This window comes from Venustampulla echinocandica (genome assembly GCF_003357145.1).
Source record: "Venustampulla echinocandica strain BP 5553 chromosome Unknown scaffold_0, whole genome shotgun sequence".
Taxonomy (NCBI): Eukaryota; Fungi; Ascomycota; class Leotiomycetes; order Helotiales; family Pleuroascaceae; genus Venustampulla; species Venustampulla echinocandica.
In genome coordinates, this window is record NW_022474205.1 from 6,861,353 (window position 1) to 6,882,498 (window position 21,146).

Sequence of the window (21,146 nt, forward strand, 5' to 3'; positions counted from 1 at the left end):
ATTCTTTTCATGATTCAAAAAAAGATGGGGGAATGATCACTTGTATATCTTAACCACCTTTTTTAACGTACAACCACGTCTCATGGATATTTTTAACAATATGAGAAAAAGAGCAAAAAATATAATTATTATCATCACAAGGATTTGGGAGTTGCATGTAACAACGCCGATATCGCATCGCGAATATAGATTAACTCGGTGAAAAATAAACTTCGCAATATAAGCTCGATAGAGTGCTTTGCTTATCATCCGGGTAACCATCATCTCAAAACTCCGCCCCCCGTAAAACATGGGTACCTCTGGTGGTGTGTGCGTGGTGGGTTGTGTTGCGTTGGTAGGCTGGCGGGCAAACACATTTCCATAGCAGCAGCGCGCGCTACGCTCTCCTGGTGATGATGCACGAACGGTACATACATACAGTACCTACCTATAGGTACCTAGGTAATGCACGCATGCACTACAAAAACCTGCATGCTTACATCGCCCACCGTCATTTCCCACCACCTCCCTCGTATCGTCAGTATTTATCCGGGATGCCGAATATCTATGACTTTCGGTGTGGTTGGGTGTGTGGTTGGTGTATGTATGTATGGCCGTTTTGATTATTGATGATTGATCAGATTTAATTCTCCATACATCGTTCCAGGCCCTGGTTTTTTGGCACTACCGGCCGAGTACGATGGCTAGTACACTTCGTAGTGGATGGGCCAGTTACGGGGTCAGCTGGGTGGATGGGGAGGCTGGCTGGCTGGGCCGGTGGGATGGTTTATTGGGCTTGCTTTGGTGGTTGGGTGTTGCTTGGATGGCTATTGTGGGTGTGGTTGTGTAGACTTGTAAAAAAGGGAATGAATGAATGACCGTGTACAGCCACGATAGCGCGCAAGTTCCGCCCCTCTTTTCTTTGTGTAGGGAGTTTGTTGAGGGAGACCGAGGATGGGTTTGTTTATTGTAAGGGGGTTTACGGATATGGTGTGTATTGTGCTGGGCTTTTTACAGTACCAGTTACTGATATAGAGGTAAAGAAATAATTTATACTTTCCTCATGGCAGATCAAAGGGGCTTAATAGCTATGTGCTTACTATTCTACGCAAGGTAATAAGCTCTTTCTGCATATAATATACTACGTATATATAATTATTTACCTTTTTTACCTTTGTCTATCCATCTGCCTCGGTACTTACGTACACCTGCCTGTTCCTGATCATCACCCATGAGCTCATTTCAGAAAAAAAAAGTATATTGTACTGTATTACGGCATGATATATCGGGCTATCTATTCTACCGTCTACGCGTCACACCAGCCGCCAGCGGTGGGGAAGCTGAAGGGATCCTACCTTACCTTACATACAGGTACTATACGACTAAAAAAGCCAACCAGTCAGCCCAGCCAACCAACTTTAACATTTCCCATTTTCTTCGCGATTCTGGAATCTCGGATATCTCGCCGCGCGCGGAGAGGTAGGAAAAGCCTGGCAGCTAGTTTATTAAGTGTACCTCTCTGGTCAACTGTGCATGGGCACGAAACAATCGTGTATGATAGGATAGGTGATGACATGACATGTTGCCAGCCCAGGCCAGCCAATCCAATCCAACATCCAACGGCGAGCTTTATCGATAGTGCTCACGCCCCACAGGAGAGTTGAACGAAACGTCAAAAGCCCTCATTCCGGCTGTTTATCCTAGCGAGAACTGGCGGGATTGGTTCAGTGCGGGCCAGTGCCGTTGAAGGGGTAAGGGGGAGCTTAGAGGCTTATCGATCGAGGCTAGTATCTGCCGCGGCGGGGTTATTAGATTGTGTTGTTTGTTTCCTTTTAGTAAGGTAAAGAAAGGGCAGCTGGAGGCGAGGAAAGTGGGAATAATGCGGACATGTATGATAGATTGCGAAGAAGGGATATAAATTCCAGGATTTTGTACTTCGTAGCGGTGCTTGAATCCTGATTATGGGGGGCTTACGTTGCTGCTTACTGATTGTCTGTTGGTATTCAGAGCTGATCCTCGATCACGAATACCCAGCCCAACCAACAAAAGCCTCTTTCCGGCCCAGCCAACAGGTTTTAGCCAACCAGATAGCGTTGCATACACAAACGCTACCAAAACGTGGCAGGTTGGTCACGGTGCTGTAAAGAGACGGCACATCCAAAATAAAAACAAGGCAGGAAATACAATAACTGGTTAAGGAGACTACTGGCTGGTTGGCATATGAAGTGCTTCGGATCGAGGCGTAATATGCAGTGTACCTTAGGTAGGATTCCGTGTGCCACAATATGCGTAGGGTTGGGTGAAGCGGAATGTGGGAACGGCGGAGGCTGATAGATAGATAGGCAGAGAGCGAGGAGTAGAAAGTTGGAAAGCGCTAGCTGGCTGGCTTTCCACTATCAGGTAATGAAAGGAACGAGGCTTGATGTGAGCTATCATCTTGTGATTCCGTAGACGGTGTGAGTTGTAAAACGTCCCGCGGCTGCGTTATCAAGGGTGCCGGCTGAGGGTGCTGGGGAGTTCTGTTGGCTGCGTGGCTGCGGCTTGGGGTATTTGGATCATGAAACAGAGCGACTCGGAATACAAAGACGGGAAGGATGCGGATTTCCAGGTTCGAAATGCTGATGGCGTTGCGTGAGCTGGAGCGGGAGCTGAAGCTGATGCTGATGCTGCGAGATGCCGACTGGACGAGGTGATGTGGATGGATGATTGAAGTGCTATGCGCCAGGTGTGTCTTTACACAGCAGCCACTCATAACGCACTGAACAGCTCTCCGAAGCGATGATAGTACCAGACCGGCTTCGTTACCTCGACACCTCACATCCATTCTATCACCATACTCTGTTCGTATATTGTGGCAATAAGGCTTTAATCAATAGCTACAATCGTGATTAAGCCTGGTATTGATGTTCTATAGCTATACTGATCAAAGTGAACTGAAGCCATGTAGAAATTGATGAATGTCGTTGAAATAAAAGCCAACCCTTCTGACAACGGCTGGCGGTCCCAAGGCTTTGGATCTGGGCAGATCTACGAAGGGAGGCTGTATTTAGTTCCGCCCGTGAGCTATACTCTCGGATTTCTAGCCCGAGGGAGTGAGCGAGGAATTCCCAAGTTGACTGTGCTCTCAAACCCCCAAGACCTTGATTTTCGCTTTCTATTATTCACCTGGATGGGAAATTCTCCACAGGAACATGGGTTTCGTGATAGAGGAGTATTCTCGCTTCAAGAGCCTCAGGGGAAGTTTCGATTTCCCCCTCTCACATCTCGCTCGACTCCTGGCAAAGTCCTTAAAAAGCCCGAGAAAAACACAATCGTTTCCCACAACTCCGGACGAGTTTTCGTTCTCTTTCTCACAAAAATACTTACCATTCTGCGTCATCACCAGGCTGTCTTCGAGAAACGCCGTAGCACCTTAGGAAACTCTGACTCTTGAGCCGGCGAAGGAATTATAAAAGCAGCATATCTACCCAAATACACGGGCACCGGAACCACCTACCAATACCGACGACAGAGAAAACCCGAGGCCATAGACTTGGTAATTCCCAAGACGCATCTGTTGCCCGTCTGCGTGAGCACTTGTTCACCACTGGTCAGGGTTGCCCGATGGAAAATGGTAAACGCTTCTTTAGAATGGCGTCGAAGATTCTGCCATATCCAGAGGACGAAGAGGAATATGTCAGAGCTACTGACTTCGTATAATTCAAGTCGCCGCCGTTGGATATAAAACTAAGAAAGGAGGAGGAAAAGTATATGACTTGCGGCTTAACGCCGAGCGTTCAATGTTGTAAGTAAAGTAAATAAAGCCGTTCACCAATTGTGTGAGATTGAAATCTGGTCAACTACAGTTGCGAGCAGGATGGGCTTGTGATATTGGAGCACCCGGTTTCGATTTGATGTAGTCCGGAAAGGAGGCATGATATCTATCTATAATTTCATCGCGTTTACAGCAAGCCACCATTAAGACCCGTTTGCCGTCTTTATTAAAAGCGTACAACACGGCTAAATGGGACAATGTAAAGCCTACAATTCAGTTATGGATGGCCAGTTTCGTAAGCTATATCGAACATCTGGTGGTGACCAAAGCTGAGAGTGTATAAAACCAATTCGCGTCCGCATCGAAACTTCCCAATATGCCACACAACTTGCCACGTTTTCACAATGAATTGGGACAGACGGGTACATGCACGCTCGATGTGGCGGGTATCGTTCAGGTCGAGAGGGAGACGCGCCAGCTTTCCTTGCCACGATCTCGAACTTCACTACGAAGTGTCGCTAACGGTTTGAGGCATCGAAGCATGTATGAAAGGATTTTGCTCATGGGGAGATTTAGAAGGAGCCTCCGTGTGCCATTCACCAAGACCACGAGTGACGCTCTAGCCCTTGGCGAGTTAACTTCCTCGATGGGAGCGTCCGTGAGGTGCTTTCTATGGCATGGTTCATATCATATGGAATTTTGGTAGGGGCGGCACATAGGAGATGGAATATCTTGGTGGGATATTGAGCGATGATGCTCAAACACCCAGCACCATGCACTGGAGGTTTAACCCCAAAGCAAGCCGACAGGTCCGAGTATATGGAAGAGTCATACACAATGGGCATTGCCTTCGAATGGAGACAAGAGTGGTAGCACAGACGGCACCCGGCCATGGTCCATCGTATACGGGACTAGAGGTCTGTCCTGGAAACCCTTCGTTGGCGATTAGTATGGGATTTAGCAGATGAGCTGGGAAAATAACAAACCAAGATTCCAGTATATCATCAAAAGATATGCTTGCATTTAATATCAATGCCTCAATTATTCCCTCAAGCTCACCGGGTCTTGGGTTTTCGGATGATAACCGTGGCACCGTCCAACTGCCAACCGACGCCGCAATCCTTGGTTAAGGAAGGCCAGGGGGAATTAGCAATTGCTTCCAAAGATGGCAGATCAATACTGAGATAGCTCCGTCCAAGACATTTCAATGTCTGCCTTCTCATACCGTCCTCTGCAAATTCCATCAGCTTTGCCTTGTGGCCATCCACGTTCCTCTTAGCCTGCCAGAACAAGAAATAATTGTCATGGGTCAGGGCATGTAAAACAACATCCACCTTTGAATCTTTCAATCCCCACTTATGCTTGACGGCATATGCTCCAGCGAGATCATTCTGGCGACAAGCAAGGTCCAACACAAGGTAGCCCACGAACTCGTGAAGCTCGGTCTTGGTAAGAGGTTGTACCGCATGCATCCTCTTCAGCAAATGGAGAATCGCTGGATGATATGATTCCATTTCCTTCAGCAATATGGACAACCTGATGCAGAATATGTATGCTTGAATCGAGAAATCATCAACCCTTTTTGAAGCCACAATTCCCTCGCGTAGCTTCCTCATAGCCATCATCAACATGGAAAGATCCTTCTGCCCCGCAGGCCCAATTTCGCTGGGAATAGTCTTGATAGAGAGATCTGCGGTGTTGGGGACCGCTGTCTGCGGCGTTTCGTTCCTGCTATCGTCACGAGATATATCCATACGTGCGAGCCGTCGAAGAAGCTCATCGCTGCGACCCGCGTCGGAACAGAAGGACATGTATCTGTCGATAATTTTGGTATAGTAACGCTCCTGGGCTTTATGGTCGAGGAGCCTGTTTGTTTTACATGATCAACATCAACTATCGTACCACCGGGTGGGTCGGGTACCTCTTATCTCCTTTGGATGGGAGGCCGATTGCTTCCAGAGGGTCGAGATTTGCGGGTTTTAACCGGCTCCATGCTCCTGAGGTCGCACGGCCTCTAGGGCTATGGGTCGACATCAGAGAAGATAGATGACAGAAGATCCTAAGGCTGGCGGAGACAAGTGTGGTGGAACTGACAGAGTGACGGCAGGCTGGAGCTGTGGCTGGAACTAGGAGATGACGAGGCTGAGGAACTGGAAGCTTGTCTCATGCCTCAACATAAAATATTTACAGCAGGAACCTCGGCAAGATTTGTCCCAACAAGGAACGCGCAACACCGCCTCGTGTCCTCCAACCTTTTCAGAAAACGATGTTATGAGATAGAAGTATTTTAGTTTTCATTTTCCTTGTAAATATTTCCCTACGTCCTTGGAACAGTCTATTGAATCCATATATTTCTTGTTTCTTTTCCTGAAATTCTGGGCAATATTTCCTGATCTCCCCAACTCTTGAACCCCGCTGTTCAATTGACATGGCTGTCCGCCACCGGCGATCTTCGACAATCGAAGTCATTGCAGATGCAGCGAAGAATATTGAGAAAAACATAGAGAATCGGTTATCATTGACGGTGCCTTGGGATGATTTACCTTCATGGCAGCAGGACAACCATTACATCCTTTCTGGATATCGAGTCGCCTCGAATTCGTTCAGAAAGTCCTTCGCCAGCCTCGGCTACCTCCACAATGAGACTGTTAATCTTTATTCACACTTCCTAGGAGCCATCGCCTTCTCTATTACTGGTGCTATACTTTATTCCGCGATCGAATCCCGATATGAGACCGCAACACGGTCAGATATCACCGCATTTGGATGTTTCTTCCTCGGTGCAGCAATTTGCCTGGGCATGTCTGGGACGTTCCATACGATTTCCAATCATTCTCCAATGGTTGCCAGGTTTGGTAACAAGCTGGATTATGTTGGTATTGTGTTCCTTATCACTGGGAGTTTCATTCCCAGCGTTTTCTATGGCTTCTATTGCCATCCGCACTTGCAGGAATTCTATTGGACAATGGTCAGTCTCCCCTGGCGACTACCCTATTAAAAACATATGCTTATACCAGTCGTAGATATGTTCCTTGGGGTTAGGCTGCGCCATGGTATCTATTTTTGATAAATTTAGGACTCCAGAATGGCGGCCCTACCGAGCCGGCAGTAAGTATAGCTTTTTTGTAAATTTTTAGCTTTCCTTTGTGGTTTCTCTCAATTATTTTATCTACTTCATGACTCGAAACGTGCTTCTTTACGCCCTAATACATCCACCGTCGAGTATCACTGGAATAAGAGATGCTAACTCTCCAATCATCTAGTGTTTGTTGGTATGGGCATGTCTGCAGTCTTCCCTGTTCTACATGGACTAGAACTATACGGGGCTGAAGAGATGCAACAGCGGATAGGCTTGACATGGATGGTAACACAAGGCGTCCTATACATTCTAGGAGCCGGAATTTATGCAGTGAGCATTAATCAACTTCCGTTACGTCGTCATAACTGACGCCTTACACTAGGCTCGCTGGCCCGAACGCCAATGGCCGGGATCGTTCGACATATGGGGAAGCTCCCACCAGATATTTCATATTCTTGTTCTGATGGCAGCTGGTGCCCACCTGTGCGGCCTTTTGAAGGCATTTGATTATCATCATCGAACGCTCGGTCTCCAGTGTTGACACGATGAGTGGATCTAAGGATGGCATAGTAGGCTTTTGTGGTGGAGTTTATGAGAAATTTAGATGTGTTTTTAAAATAGATGATTTCCGATTCGCTCTCACTCACCCTGTTTAATCTTTCAGCCCGAGGTATTACTTGCCCAACTGATTTGTCACTATTCTTAGATACTCTTACTTGCACTCATTCCTCTATAATTTAAGTGCCCCGTCGTTCTCTAGACCAGTCCCAACTCATGCCACCGATGCTTCACAAAAGCCGACTTACATGGTATCTGAATACGCATCTAAACATCAGGATACATCGCATCACAATCTCGATTTTGGCCAACCCCGCACTTTCATGGCTACGGCTGCAGCCAAACCCACCCTTCTAGTCTAATATTCATACCAATCCACCTCCATACCCAGCTCGCAGATATTTTCATTCAACTCCGCTACTGCGAATTCACCAACATCAGCTCCTTCACTGTCGACCCTGTCGATGACTAGACCCTGATCTTTGTACAAAATCGCAGGCTCTCGATCGATATCAGCGACCACGAACTGGGAGGCCTGAGTCGGAGAAGCATTATTGGCCCAAGCAAGATTTATACGACCCCGCCCGGCAAATCTGGATGATCTAAGAGGCCTCCTCTTACATAAAGGCATTATATCTCTTAGAGACGCTGATACCATTGGCGGCTTTTTTGCTAAGCTAGGTGCACTCCTTTAATAACAGACCATCCATGTGAAACCAAGGATGACTTAGCATCTCTCTGGCACTTAAGCGCTTTTGTGGATCGTATACAAATATTTTGGATAAGAGGTCGTAGAGCAAGGCTGCCTCGTTCTCCGAAATCTTTGGCATCGCCTCTAGAAGTGCATCCGTCTCATCATCGTAACCATATAAGTAGGTATTATCAATCTCCGTAGCCGTAGGCTTCCAAACAGTATCCGAGAAACACTGAGGGTATGGCTTATTTTCGTCTTCTCCCCACACTTGATGCTCTGGTCGAACGCTGCCAGTATCGACGACACTATTCTCAGGTTGGTCCCGTATCTTGAAGACCAGATCCTTGATTGGCCGTTTACCTTCCCACTTCTCAAGTGGTTCGCCTTTGGTAGGCTCTTTTGTCGGCTGTCCATCGTAATCAAATAATATATCCTCCCACGAGCTAGGCATGTCACCGAGAGTCTGGATAATAATCTTCATCAAATCCGCCGGCGAGGTAACTTCATACCCCGAGAAGGGGCTTTCTCCCGATCTAAGTCGGAAGATGGAGCAACCGAGAGCCCAAACGTCGCTTCGGGGACTAGCTTTTAGGCCTACCGCGACCTCTGGTGCTAGAAACTCAACTGGAGTACCTAGCATACGCTCTGGGGGTGACGAAACCGGAAACGACTGGTCAAAGTCAATTAGTCTGACGTCTTTGCTGATTATGCTCTCTTTGGAGGAAAGAAAATCGAGTGGCTTCACGATATAACTTGGGGCACCGGGACCTGGCCGCTCTCCAGAGTAAGTTTCAAGCAATGTCATCTCAGGTTTGCCAAATAAGCGGTAGATATCGCTCTCCGTATAGCGATCGAAATCCAATAGACCGAAGAGGATATTAGCCGTTGTTACATCTAGATATGTTAGTAGAGGATTAAGATAGCTCGACAGCCGTTCAAGTATAAGGGTGACTTACCTCCATGGCATAAACCTTGCGTATGCATTTTAGCTAAGGCCCTCGTAGCTTGGTAGCTAGCCCTACGAGATAGCCACGGTCTGATCCTAGAAGAAAAGCCAGCAGATAACTGAGACGTAGATGGGCCTAAAACAGGCAAGACAAGGCATAGATGGCGACCATTTGGCCCATCGAGGGTGAAGTGTGGATGTTCAACGACGAATTCTTCATCACCGGCGCACTGTAAGGCAGCATGGCGGCTCAACTGGCTCTTGGAATAAACAGATGTCGAATGCTCGGCGATGACAATTTTCAGAGCCACCCACCTGTGCTCTGTCCCGTCACACGCCAGCCAGACAGTGGAGAAGCCGCCGGCGCCGAGCTTGTGAACAACTCTATAGCGTTCATCGCCGTAGACGTCGCCTAGGTGAACCGGGTGGAAGCCCCTTGGTCCATATCTCTCGAAGTCTTCAGTGTCGCCGAGGTCGACGAGGTCGACGAGGACGAACCGAGGCCAGGGTGAATCGTCGTCTTCATGTTGGCGAGGCGACATCGTCGATGGATGCAAGCGAATGTTGTACACGTGCGGACGAGAGTTGAGGGCGTGATGGTAGTAGGAATGGTACGAACACTAAGTGTAGTGAGTAAGAGAGACTGTGTAGAATGAACGTTGCAACTGGTGGGGTTTGCGACAATATTTCATCCTTTGATGGTTGCTGTTAGTTGGAGGTTGTTCGTTGGATGAGACGATACCCATGCTCAACGCCTATCTATTAGTCGACGGATCTCGGTGATAGGCCGATTCTTTGGTGTTCTAAAGCAAGTTCTGGAAACTCGCGCGATTTCATGTCTCAGTAGTTTGACATTGTATGGTTTGTTCCTATGTTCCGATCATGAAGCCGGAACATTAGCTAAATAGCTACGAAAAGCCTATATATAAAAGTAATAGTCTTATAATGCTAGCCCCCCCCCCCCCAACTAAACGCTAGTGTTTAGCTGAGTACTTACTTAAATTTGAATTTAGTCTTATTTCACCATTTGTAGATATATATAAGTACCTAGGTATGGTTTATACTATAAGGCTAGTCACGTGGCTGTCTCCTTTCCGCTCTGCCTGCCTCCAGTATATAATTTAAAATAAGAAATTTGGGTTTTTAAGGAAGACAACAGGCGGCTACTTGGCTAAGTGGTTCAGGTCAAATTGTCTTCTGGAGAGGATTGATAGGGATAAAAGCGACAAAATCAACAACAGCAACAAAACAACAAAATCGGCAAGAGATGTAGGCATACGACACCGGGCTCAACTCTTTTGCTTCCCGGGTATGTGATAATATATTAAATATTTTTTGCCTCTATTTCTAGCCTTTGTGCTCCTGTGACTGATCTTGAGAATTTTTTTGACTTCGCCTATTGTAGTGTGTTGCGAATTGGCGAGCGAGCTTGCTCACTCGACTTGTCATTCTGCCGGCTTTTGTCTTGAGTCGCCCTTGAAGGGTTCTCTCTTCCCCGAGCTTCCAGGGCGTGATAATTCCCATTGAGGTAGTTGTTCCTTCTCCACAAGGTCTGAAGGCTTAATCATCCCAGAACAAAAGGCCTACAGTATAAACCGTTGAAATTATAGAATCCTATAACGGATCTCACTTCTGTAACATGACGACAAGTGCTTCACTCGGCGGTTCTACGACCGTTTTTAGAGTCGACCGGAATATCATCTGCTCCAACAGTTAGGAACTTGACTGGGCAGGGGTATTTGCCATAGAGACCGTACCTACCAGCACATCAACAAACCAACCGTTGAAGCTATATATACCAGGGGATAGTCTTTTTAGCCACACTCTGTCGTTCCCTCCCAAAACAATACCTATGCAGGCTTTTCGGTATCTGCCTTCCCTTCATCATGCGTCTTTTCTTCACCAGCCCGCTTCCTCTTATTCGCCATTAACTCCATCATTCCGCTACCCCTCGTCAACTGTCTCTCCAAACCAATCTCTCCAGCTCGCCTCCAATTGCTTTCGACAAACTCCCTCGTAGCACCAAGATTGTAGAAACCCTCGCTATCGGTCTGGGCTGCCAGGGGTGAGGCGCCATCAAATAGTTCGCCATCCAAGAGAACGGCCTTTAGCGTTCGGATTGCGGCACCCCGCAATGCAGGATCTATATGATCAACAGGGACAGATCCTTTGATTGTCTCCCTCCAAATTTCGTCTCTCTGTCTTGCCAACCTCCACTCCCTCAGTCGAGTCTCATACTGCTCTTTGACACCAAACTTTTCGAATGCCTGGTCTCGAATCTGTTCTCGAGTTACTTTCGCTTCCCAGTGTTCGCCAGATTCCTTTAATTTGGGGATAAAATCTTCAATCCATGCTCTGAATATTGGGCGTTTAGCCATACGTTGTCGATCATTGTGCTTGAGCTGTTTCTTCCCCACTTCACCACCTATCTGTCCCCCAGCACTGTTTATTGCAACTTCACCAACCACATCGCCCTCGGCCCCTTTTTCACCTGGCTCTTTGATCCAGAACATCCGGCAGGTGGTAGCAAAGAGAAACATCTCCTCTTGGTCTTTGAACTGCTTCCACCATTTCCCTTCCTCCAAACCAAGAAGTTCCAACACTTCCTTGGGCTCTGATGTAAGGAATACCATGCTCTTCTTCCTATCGAGGAGTTCGATTTCCGCGATTCGGAGATATAGGCCACGATCATTACACGTGAGTCCAAATGGCCGGATGGTCGTACCAAGGATATTCCATAGGTCTCCATGTGCGCTGTGGAAGAGCTCCCAGCGAAAGCGCTCGGGGGTGGGTAGGTGGTGGACATCTATCTGTACGAATCTATTCTCTGCGCTTTCTTCTTCCGGAGCATGTATGCCTAAGTCTTCAACGACTTCAGTCTTCGAACACCCCGAAGCTGTGTTTGACGGCCAAGGGATAGCGAGATTCATGGTTGGATTCCCCTTCTCTGCGACCCATGCCGCAGCACCAAATAGTTCTGATAGGCGCTTTGCTACCTCACTCCGGGGCGTCTCAGATGGATCAAACTCTTTTCTGAGCGGCCCTTGGACCAGAATGTCCACATCGCCGAAGGTAGTTTTGCACGGTGCTTCGATTGGACTCTCGACTAGGGAGTAATGCTGGTGGAGCTTGGAAAGTGTTTGTTCCAAGACTTGGTTATAGACCTCTGGTGGCATTCGCGGGGTGGCAAGAGGAGGGGAACGATTAGAGAAAGCATGGCCGCCCATGATGGACAAAATAGTAAAGTTATATTTGGTTGTAGTTGTGGTTGACTGATCAAATCGAGGCAATCATAGGGAAGGCTACTACGCAGGATTCATTCCAGGCGACAAAAGGCCAACGCAAAACGCTTGATTCATTGGGGACCCGGATAAGAGAGATCGCATTAGCTGGGTAAGTATAGGATCTTTTATGTATACCGTATGGATACTGAGCGGGATCAAATCCGCCTTAGGACGACTACTTTTATGACTCAGTAAAAGCTCGAGTCACGTGCATTTTATTGCGTGGTTTCTAGACCTCGGACCTGGGAGGTCGGGATTCGCCGCCACACTGCGCAGTCATAAATGAAGCTTATGCAGGCGTCTTAGTGTGACAAACAAATGAAGTTAAGGCGGCGGCCCCAACTGTTGGGAGTTTGTAACTTGTCGCACGAGGAACCCGTCGTTTCTTTCGGTGATACACCAGGAGAATATCCAGGTCGTTGAGGAACCGCGATGTGTAGTGTGGAGATAGATCCTCTCAAGGAATATGTTGTGGTGACGGTTCGAGCGAACACAAAGTCCTTGTTGATGTTGTTGTCGTCGTCGTCGTCGTCGTCGTTGTCGAAGCTTGCCATTCAGCTGCGGGTTTTGACGTCAAACCTCAGCCCTACTGCGCCAGTGCTCGATACAGCACTTCGTCCATATGGTCGCAGAGCAGACAAAGCGTCACACAGAACGAGGAAGCTAGGTACCTAGGTACCTATCAGTATATCAATATCAATATCAATGAAAACATCAGTCGCATTTGCTTTCGCATTCGTATTGGCTGCAAACGTTGAGGATTATTCCTAAATCTTCTGTTTTACCTCTTTGTACTTAAGGCAGTCAACACGTTACGTAGTGTACCTCGCCCCCCACAAAGTGATTGTTTACGGAGTAAGTACCTTTAGTAGGTACTAGCAATAAGGTAGCCAGGGGCAAAGCCACCGCTGTGGCTGAGGCAGGTCGTAGTCCGGCTGCGCCCCAAGGATCAAGAGCTATTAGCAAACTCCCGACAGTAGTAGCATTCCAGCAGCACTGCCCCTCCTTTTTGTCGCGACGGCCACCTGGAAAAGGCAGAGCTTGGCTGGTGTAGTGCGAAGTACAGGCCTGCTTACGGTGTATTTTGCCTGGCGTCTTACGGTTCGGTTCAAGTGTCCGCCCTAACGTAAGAAGTACAAGATCGAGTTCATCGCGCAGAGAACTCCTACCTCCTCTTCCGTGATTACTCCCCCATTTCATTTCATTTCTGAACACTGCACGACTGCACTGCACTGATAATGGCTTACCAACAACCCCCCTACGGCGGATACGGAGCACCTCCTCCAGGGCGTAAGTTCAAGAAACCCCCATTGAGGGATGAGTTACGCTGACCTCGAGGGCTAGAATATCCTCCGCCTCAACAACCGTATCCTCCCCAGGGTTACCAGCAGCAGCCGCCTTACGGCGCTCCCCAAGCGGCACCCTACCCACCACAGCAGTACGGGTCGTCCGCACCCCCGCCTGGTCGTGAGTACATGGAATTCGAAAGGGTGAAGCACATATGTTGACGACCTGATATCAGAATATCCCCCTCCCCAGCAGCCCTACCCTCCGCAAGGCGGCTACCAGCAACAACAACAGCCTTACGGCGCTCCTCCTCCCGGTCCTCCTGCTCCCGGATACGGCGCCCCTCCACCCCAGCAATATCAACAGCCTTATGGCGCTCCCCCTCCAGCTCCGGCCCCTTACGGCGCTCCTCCTCCCCAGCAGTACGCCCCACCACAACCCGCATACGTTCAACCCACTCCGCCGTCTCTTGGATATGGACCGGCGCAGCAGATAGGCTGGGATGGAGTCGCGGATGCTGAGACACTCCGAAAGGCCATGAAGGGCTTTGGCACAGATGAGAAAGCTCTCATACGTGTATTGGCAAGCAAAGATCCACTGCAAGCCAATGTCCTGCGGCAAACCTTCAACTACCGCTTTAGCCGAGATCTTATTAAAGATATCAAGAGCGAAACATCTGATTGGTTTGAAGAGGGCCTTTGTGCACTCGCTCGTGGACCATTGCAACAAGATGTTTATTTATTGCACGAAGCCATGTCTGGTCCTGGTACCAACGAAATGCTACTTAATGATGTGTTACTGGGGAGATCAAATGCCGACATACGGGCGATCAAGGAGGCGTATTCTAAGACATACCGCAGCAATCTAGAATCAGATGTCAGGGGAGACTTGAGCATGAAGACCGAAAGACATTTCATGATGGTTTTGGCGGCCAACAGGAACGAAGAGAGTGCGCCAGTTATCCCACAACAGATTGATGCGGATGTGATGGAACTATACAAAGCAACCGAGGGCAAGACGGGAACAGACGAATTGCTGGTGTGCAATATCCTTACTCAGAGAAGCGATGCTCAAATTAGAGCCATTGCGCATACATATCAGGAGAAGTTTAGGAGAGATCTGGAGACTGTCATCAAAAAGGTAAGTCCGCCAAACATTCTGCGCTCTTGAACTCGGAAGATGGTATAGACTCTAACTCAACCGACAGGAATTCTCCGGCCATATGGAGGACGCTCTCTTGCACCAGCTTCGAACCGGCACCGATAAAGCGATGCGCGACGCCGTCAGCCTTGAAGACGCGATGGCGGGTATGGGGACCAAGGATATGCTCCTCACGAATAGAGTCATCAGGGCGCACTGGGACAGAAACCATATGCAACAAGTCAAGGGAGCATTTCAGCATAGATTCAGGACGAGTCTTGCGAACAGGATCCGGGGTGAGACAAGTGGCGATTACGAAGACTTGCTTGTTGCTTGTTTGGGCGGATAAACCCCTGGAAAACCACGAGATTATAGCTGGTGATAGAAGGTAGTAAGAATTAGTGGCCTCGCGGTCCTCGAGGTGGCTAGTCATTGGGCATCCTGGAGGGGAATTGGTTTGGTTTGTATGGATATGGTTATTCGAGGACCAGCAAATCGTACGCCACTGCGTTTGATGCCAACGATATCACTGTTGCATTTTATTTTCCTTGAATTAACTTCCCGCGGCAGCCAGCGCACTGAGGCGGAGAAAGTTCTAGCTTTGTGTGGCACGGCAGTCACCCTTCCTTTCCATTGGCAAGAAGGCTTCAGCACCACCAACCGCGGTAACTCTTGAAACTTACAGCAATCATGGATGATCTTCACTATAGACATCATGGATGGGTAATATTCCGCGGCATGCAAACTGCAAACTACAAAGTTCTATTTTTCTCCTTATCTGCTTTAACTAGTCCCCAGCTCTATCGGAGTATTATTCCCTGCCAAACCTCTGTATATTAATGCCCCCGAGATAAGGGATAGGTTGCAGAATCTGAGTTTCGTGGTTCATTTATTAGTTTAAATTATAAGTTTATGAATCTGGGTTCCTGTCGCATTCGGTGTTTTATAACGCAACTCATAATTATTTCCCGATATTACTTCCATTCCTCGTACACCTATAACGGAAATGTCTGTGAAGCAGCATATAACAAAGGGAAAATCCGATTCACTACTTAGGTCCTAGTCTACCTGGATCGTATCACCTCTCGACGATCGGTTTACAGTGATTAGATTCTTCACTCTTGACACTTAGCCGCTTTGACAACCCCCTCGAAAGCGCTAGTTCTTTTGAGAACCTCACTTCTCGAATTACTACCACTAAATCTCAGCCTTTCGACTGGTTTACTTTGAAGTATTTATCTTACGCCAGGTGCTGAAGCCAGTAGCAATCATCGGCTATAAGAGTGAGGCCATCTCGCCTTAATTTTGTCTCCTTTTCCGACAACCACCACAATCAACATCCATAGCTTAACTTCTCAAAGGGCTGGCTATTCCTCTATCTCCCTCTACCAGCAACTGCCAATATCGATATCTCAGCCCCCAAGCCTTCAAGTCGTATTCACTTGACTGCTTGCTTCAACCGCAGTTCGCGTCGTCACGAGGTAAGTGACTTCTATTGCAAAGTCAACATCATTTTCGCTTTAGGTTTCTCTTTTTTTGTCAACGTCCACCAAAACCCCACACCTCAACTTCTACTCTTTGAGTAAGTGATCTGCTAAGCCTTTGATCAACACCCAACTTGCTAAAGTGCGGGCCATCGAATATACAAAGAGGGCCTTTTAGCTTCGATCGTCTCTTCGTTCAGCAAAATCCACGACACCCCATGGCCATATTTCAAACCTGAACTATACCCCCAGTCCCCGTATCTCGACCTAGATAACAATTTCACCTAGGCACCTTGCCTACTCGTTCATACTGAGCTTGAGCGACCACTTACATTTATCCTACGATTACAGCGTCAGCAACTACATAATTGCAGGATTATTATACGTCGGGCTCCCTTATTCAAAATTAATTCGCGACTTCGCGACCCGGAATTTGCGGATACTTATGCTATGATTTAGCATCAACATTAATGCCAAACTGCGTTGAAGCATATGCAGTAGTAGATACCTACAGTACCTAACTGAGGTGCCTTAGATATCTACCGAGTGTATCCGCGAAGGGCCCCCTACTGCCGAACAGCGCCAAATTAGAATATAAGTTAAAAGCCTGGGGCTCCTACCTTGTGCTTCTAGGTCCGACCAGGGTTGGTGAGCAGCTGCTATGTCAGCGTCCAGCATGCTAGATTGCGCCGAGGGGACAGGGCAGGACGCAACTCAAGCGAAAGTTAGACCCCAACGCAGATAGATCTAGATGCAGACAACCAACCGACAGAAGCGGCAGGTCGTCAAGCGGCGACCCTTGGAATAGCAGATATAGTTGCTTCTTGCGGGGGCTTCCTGGCACTACGGTGTTACATGGCTGTGACTCGGTTGAATTTCTTCTTCGGCGCGTAATATTACAATGCTAAGCGAGCGCAGTTACTTTATACGGTTTGGTGTTGTGTCGCAAGCGCAGCCTCCTTCACTTAAAGCGGCCGAATATCTCATCCTAAGGAGGAATAGATCTATTATTAGTGCATTAAACTGTCCTAACGAAGCTAGCGTGGTTTGACTTTTATAAGCCAGTGTCATTAACAATCTATAAATCCCTGTGCCCCCTTCCTTTTCCTTTATTAAACCGCTTCCGAGACCTAATTGCGAACCGCGTCTTATTCGCCAAGATGCAACAACTAATCACTTAATACTAGGCTAGCGAGTATGCAATAAGTTGGTTTTCCGTTTACTTCGCAATGCAATATATATCCATCATGGCCACTCTGGACAGGTTTCACTTGTCATTACGCATTAATATTAACTTGGGTTTTATATCGTCCGGCGCTAACCAGAGGGTTTAATAGGCATGCGCCCAGACGATACCCTATTTCAGAAGAGAGATTTTTACTGCTTTCGTGGTATCTTTCATTTTCGTCCGAACTTCTTCGCGGCGCATCAGTCTGTGACCTTTGCGCCATAGACAGGCCAAGCGTGGCAGTTGCAAATCGCGATGTCCATTGCAGAGTCGCGACCCGCTGATGGTGATGTGTCGATGAGCGACGCGCATGTGGTCGCGCAAGAGGATGTCTCACGGCGCAACCCTCCACACGTGACCAAGGATGGCGATCATCACGTGAACGTCAATTCTGGGTCTGGAAACCCAGTAAAGTCACCCTCTCAGGATCAAAGTCAACAGCTATCGTCGATATCACCACCTGGCGAAACCGGCGCGGCTCAGGAGGATGCCGGGCAAGACAAGATTGGCTGTGCCAGCGAGGATAGCGGCAAGGACGAGAAGAACCGGGTGACTGAGAATGGAAGGAACGACCATAATGATAAGCCCCAAGAGAACATCGAGAAGGAGAAGCACAGTAATAATGGCTATATTGGAATTAATGGTAATACTGCCGACACTGGCAACCCAAAGCGAACGGAGTCACCAAGGGAGCTTGCTCCTAACAACCATCCGCCGTCCCCTCTCCCAGCATACGAACCCTCCCATACTACCCCTCCACCTGTTAGGACCACCTCGGAATCGATCAAGAGCGACAAGGAGAAAGCCCGTTTGCAGGAGGCGCTGTCACAAACTTCACCTTCGATAGCGCAGCGAGTCTTCCGAGACCAGTGGAGGGTCCTACTGTTCGCTGGCTACGACGAGAACCATATCTCTTTTCTCTTAAGGTGTTTGCTAAAGAACTCTACTCACCCGATTTTAGACCGCATCAGAAGGGATGATAGTCTATTTAAGGGACCTCTTCTCGAAACTGCTGTTACCAAGCAGCCAGTGTTCTCGAAAGTTCTAAACAACGCAACTCCTGCTCAGCTTCAAGAGTATGTACCGCAGCATGTTCTCGATGCAGCCTTTGAGCGTCGATTAGAGAGTATTGATGGGAGGACACTTCTGAATTGGCTCGCGGCGCACCGTCGACTCGGTTATGAGCAGAAAGACATCATTGACAGATACGACGAGTCGGTTGTTCCAGTTCTTTCTCCGGTGGCCCCCAGCCAAGGGGATTTACATATGAGAGATGCCCCTCGTTTGGACCCTTCGCCATTTACAATGGTGCATTTCGGCGGCCCACCTGTTCCTAGCCAGCCTGTTGTTGATCAATATGTTGGCCAGCCCAGACCGCCACCCCAATCGCAACCACAACCACAATCGCAGTCGCAACCACGGCCACCGCCACCTCAACAGCCACAGCCACAATTACAACCACAACCGCAACCACGGCCGCAACCCCCAGGTGCCATGATTTGCCCCTATTGCCAAAGACACTTCAAGGACCGATCAGGTTATAACTATCATGTCCATAAGAAGGTTTGCGAAAAAGAAGCTCCTGATGGGAGCTGGAAGTGGATGTGCACCATGTGTGCTCAAGGATTTACTACGAAGCAGGGAAGAGACTATCATGAGCTTAAAGGAGTCTGTAGAGATTGTGATATTGCACCTGCTACAGCTCGTCCCGCGAAGACAACCGGGATGTCTAGATCACCAATGCCCTCCCAGACCTCTTTTAGTGCTGCACCTATCGCACGACCTCCGTTTACCAACCAGCCTGTTGAGAGCAACCCAGCCCCTATCCCACAAGTAGGACAAGGGCAACAAGCCCAGCATCCCTCGACATCTCAGAACACACCTCAATCCAAGTTTGTACCACTTGCCCAGCAGCCCCCACCGCCCCAATCTTCAGGGCCAGGACAGTCAGCACAGCAATCCCGTACTCCAGGAGCACCATCGATTCCACGGCCCCCCTTATATACACCATTAGGCCGTTCAAAGAAAGAAGTACCTCAAGATATTAGACAATCACCGTCTCAACTGCCACCAGATGTATTAGCAGCTTTGAACCGAGAAATCTTGGAAGAAGACCGGAGATATGAGAAAGCCGTGGCTGAGGCCGACAAAATGAAGGACCCAAAGGCTCGGGACCAAAGGCTTACATCTCTCAAGAACGGGAATGCCTCCAAGAAAAGCCAAATTCGAAAGCGGTACGGTGTCAGTCTTCGACTCCGAGAGAGAGACAAGCAGGCGATGAGGCCGTCTGTTCATAAGAACCGAATTGAAGGATTTAGGGCTGTAGAACCCCCAAGATCCTCGAATCCACAGGTGGTTGTTCCAACAACAGGGTTTTCACCGATCAATGCGTCTCGGCGGCCTGGTCCTAGCCCAATCAACGTGCCTCAACGGTCTGGCGCAGTAAACGGCTACGGCTCACCTTATGGAGCTCCCCCACCTCGTTCTTCTTCACGAGCACAGATGTCTCCTTACAATCCAACTTCCTCATCGCAACCGGAAACTTCACCATACCAGCAGAATGCTCATCGCGATGGCTCTCGGGCGGCTATCCCTCCAATTACAGCTTCTGGTGCTGCAGTACCGAGGAATCATCGGTATATGTCGCAAGACCAGGTGCCTACGGCAGCATTTGGGAAGCGCCGCCGAGAAGATGATGATGGTGGCCATGATCCCCGGCCTCCAGCTCAACCACCCACATTTGATGCCATTCTATACCAAGGGCCTCCGCCTAAACGGCCTGCTACCTCTACATCCCCCAAGTTATCTTCAACACCACAGCAGCACACCCATACTGAAAACACACCGGGAATGGCCAGCCCTGCATCGTCGAAGATGGAGACAATGCAGACCAATAAAAGTACGAGTGCGTCCCCTAGAGCGGGCGCTCGTGTCAGTGACAGCAGATCAATGGCTGCAAACGCAAGCGACCCTCCAGGTCAGGACACCGAAATGAATGATGCCAATCCTGTCCAGGTGTCTGTTTCGGATTCTGCCCCCGTTTCGGAAGCAACCAATCATCGTGAGACCAAGGCGAAGACGGCCGATAGTGCGAAGAAGGACACTAGCTTTAGGGTTGAAGACGGAATCACGGTTATCTCTAGCGATAGCGATTGAGACGGTAGCTGAAGTATTAATGATGCAAGAGATTATTAGCCACCTTTGAGTGCTGCAGCTCTTTTCTCTTTAATCACCGCGGTGAATATAGGCCCGGGGGAGCTTGAATTAACGTGAGCATGTTTAATGAATTTGTAATGGTGCATACCTAAGTTTGTAAGAGATACACAAGGTAATAAGCTGCGAATGCACCTAGGCGATATCTATCACTAGTTCTCGGGATATTTGCTGGCTAATGGCCAAGTACGCAAAGTATATTGTATATAAATACTATACTTGACGCTAGAGAGCGTCAAGTGACTATAAGGGTAGGCGGCAGCCAAATACCTATTTAGCTAGCTGCTCGCCAAGTACGCCACTTTAGGTGACTCTAAATAACGGGAACTCTGCTATGGCGACAAAACGACAGAGGCGCACATTCCTCACACAGTCAAGCTACAACCATTCTATGAAACCCTGATCCGTTCGTAAGGTATTAGATCTATCGTTTGATACACCTTTTCTTTGTATATGATTACAAAATAGCACCGAATCCTGCAAAGTCGCAATATGACCTA

The 21,146-nt window shown here is 48.4% G+C and overlaps 6 protein-coding genes across 6 annotated transcripts; 3 read left to right on the forward strand and 3 right to left on the reverse strand.

Annotated features, from left to right (window-relative positions):
• Positions 1–4,788: 4,788 nt before the first annotated feature.
• Positions 4,789–5,767, reverse strand: BP5553_02147 (Uncharacterized protein; the record flags this gene model as incomplete). The annotated part of the gene is made up of 2 exons (XM_032010770.1): positions 4,789–5,599; positions 5,655–5,767. 2 exons carry the CDS (start codon positions 5,765–5,767, stop codon positions 4,789–4,791), a joined length of 924 nt encoding a protein of 307 aa, XP_031874824.1.
• A 394-nt stretch (positions 5,768–6,161) lies between these two features.
• Positions 6,162–7,353, forward strand: BP5553_02148 (uncharacterized protein; the record flags this gene model as incomplete). The annotated part of the gene is made up of 4 exons (XM_032010771.1): positions 6,162–6,701; positions 6,757–6,841; positions 6,997–7,142; positions 7,195–7,353. The coding sequence occupies 4 exons, from the start codon at positions 6,162–6,164 to the stop codon at positions 7,351–7,353; spliced, it is 930 nt and encodes a 309-aa protein (XP_031874825.1).
• A 694-nt stretch (positions 7,354–8,047) lies between these two features.
• BP5553_02149 (Uncharacterized protein) lies at positions 8,048–9,552 on the reverse strand (the record flags this gene model as incomplete). Its single annotated transcript, XM_032010772.1, has 2 exons — positions 8,048–8,958; positions 9,021–9,552. The coding sequence occupies 2 exons, from the start codon at positions 9,550–9,552 to the stop codon at positions 8,048–8,050; spliced, it is 1,443 nt and encodes a 480-aa protein (XP_031874826.1).
• Positions 9,553–10,860: 1,308 nt separating this feature from the next.
• On the reverse strand, positions 10,861–12,237 carry BP5553_02150 (uncharacterized protein; the record flags this gene model as incomplete). The annotated part of the gene is made up of 1 exon (XM_032010773.1): positions 10,861–12,237. One exon carries the CDS (start codon positions 12,235–12,237, stop codon positions 10,861–10,863), a length of 1,377 nt encoding a protein of 458 aa, XP_031874827.1.
• Positions 12,238–13,532: 1,295 nt separating this feature from the next.
• Positions 13,533–15,070, forward strand: BP5553_02151 (uncharacterized protein; the record flags this gene model as incomplete). Its single annotated transcript, XM_032010774.1, has 4 exons — positions 13,533–13,584; positions 13,639–13,761; positions 13,817–14,721; positions 14,789–15,070. 4 exons carry the CDS (start codon positions 13,533–13,535, stop codon positions 15,068–15,070), a joined length of 1,362 nt encoding a protein of 453 aa, XP_031874828.1.
• Positions 15,071–17,688: 2,618 nt separating this feature from the next.
• BP5553_02152 (uncharacterized protein) lies at positions 17,689–20,589 on the forward strand (the record flags this gene model as incomplete). Its single annotated transcript, XM_032010775.1, has 1 exon — positions 17,689–20,589. The coding sequence occupies one exon, from the start codon at positions 17,689–17,691 to the stop codon at positions 20,587–20,589; it is 2,901 nt and encodes a 966-aa protein (XP_031874829.1).
• Positions 20,590–21,146: the final 557 nt, after the last annotated feature.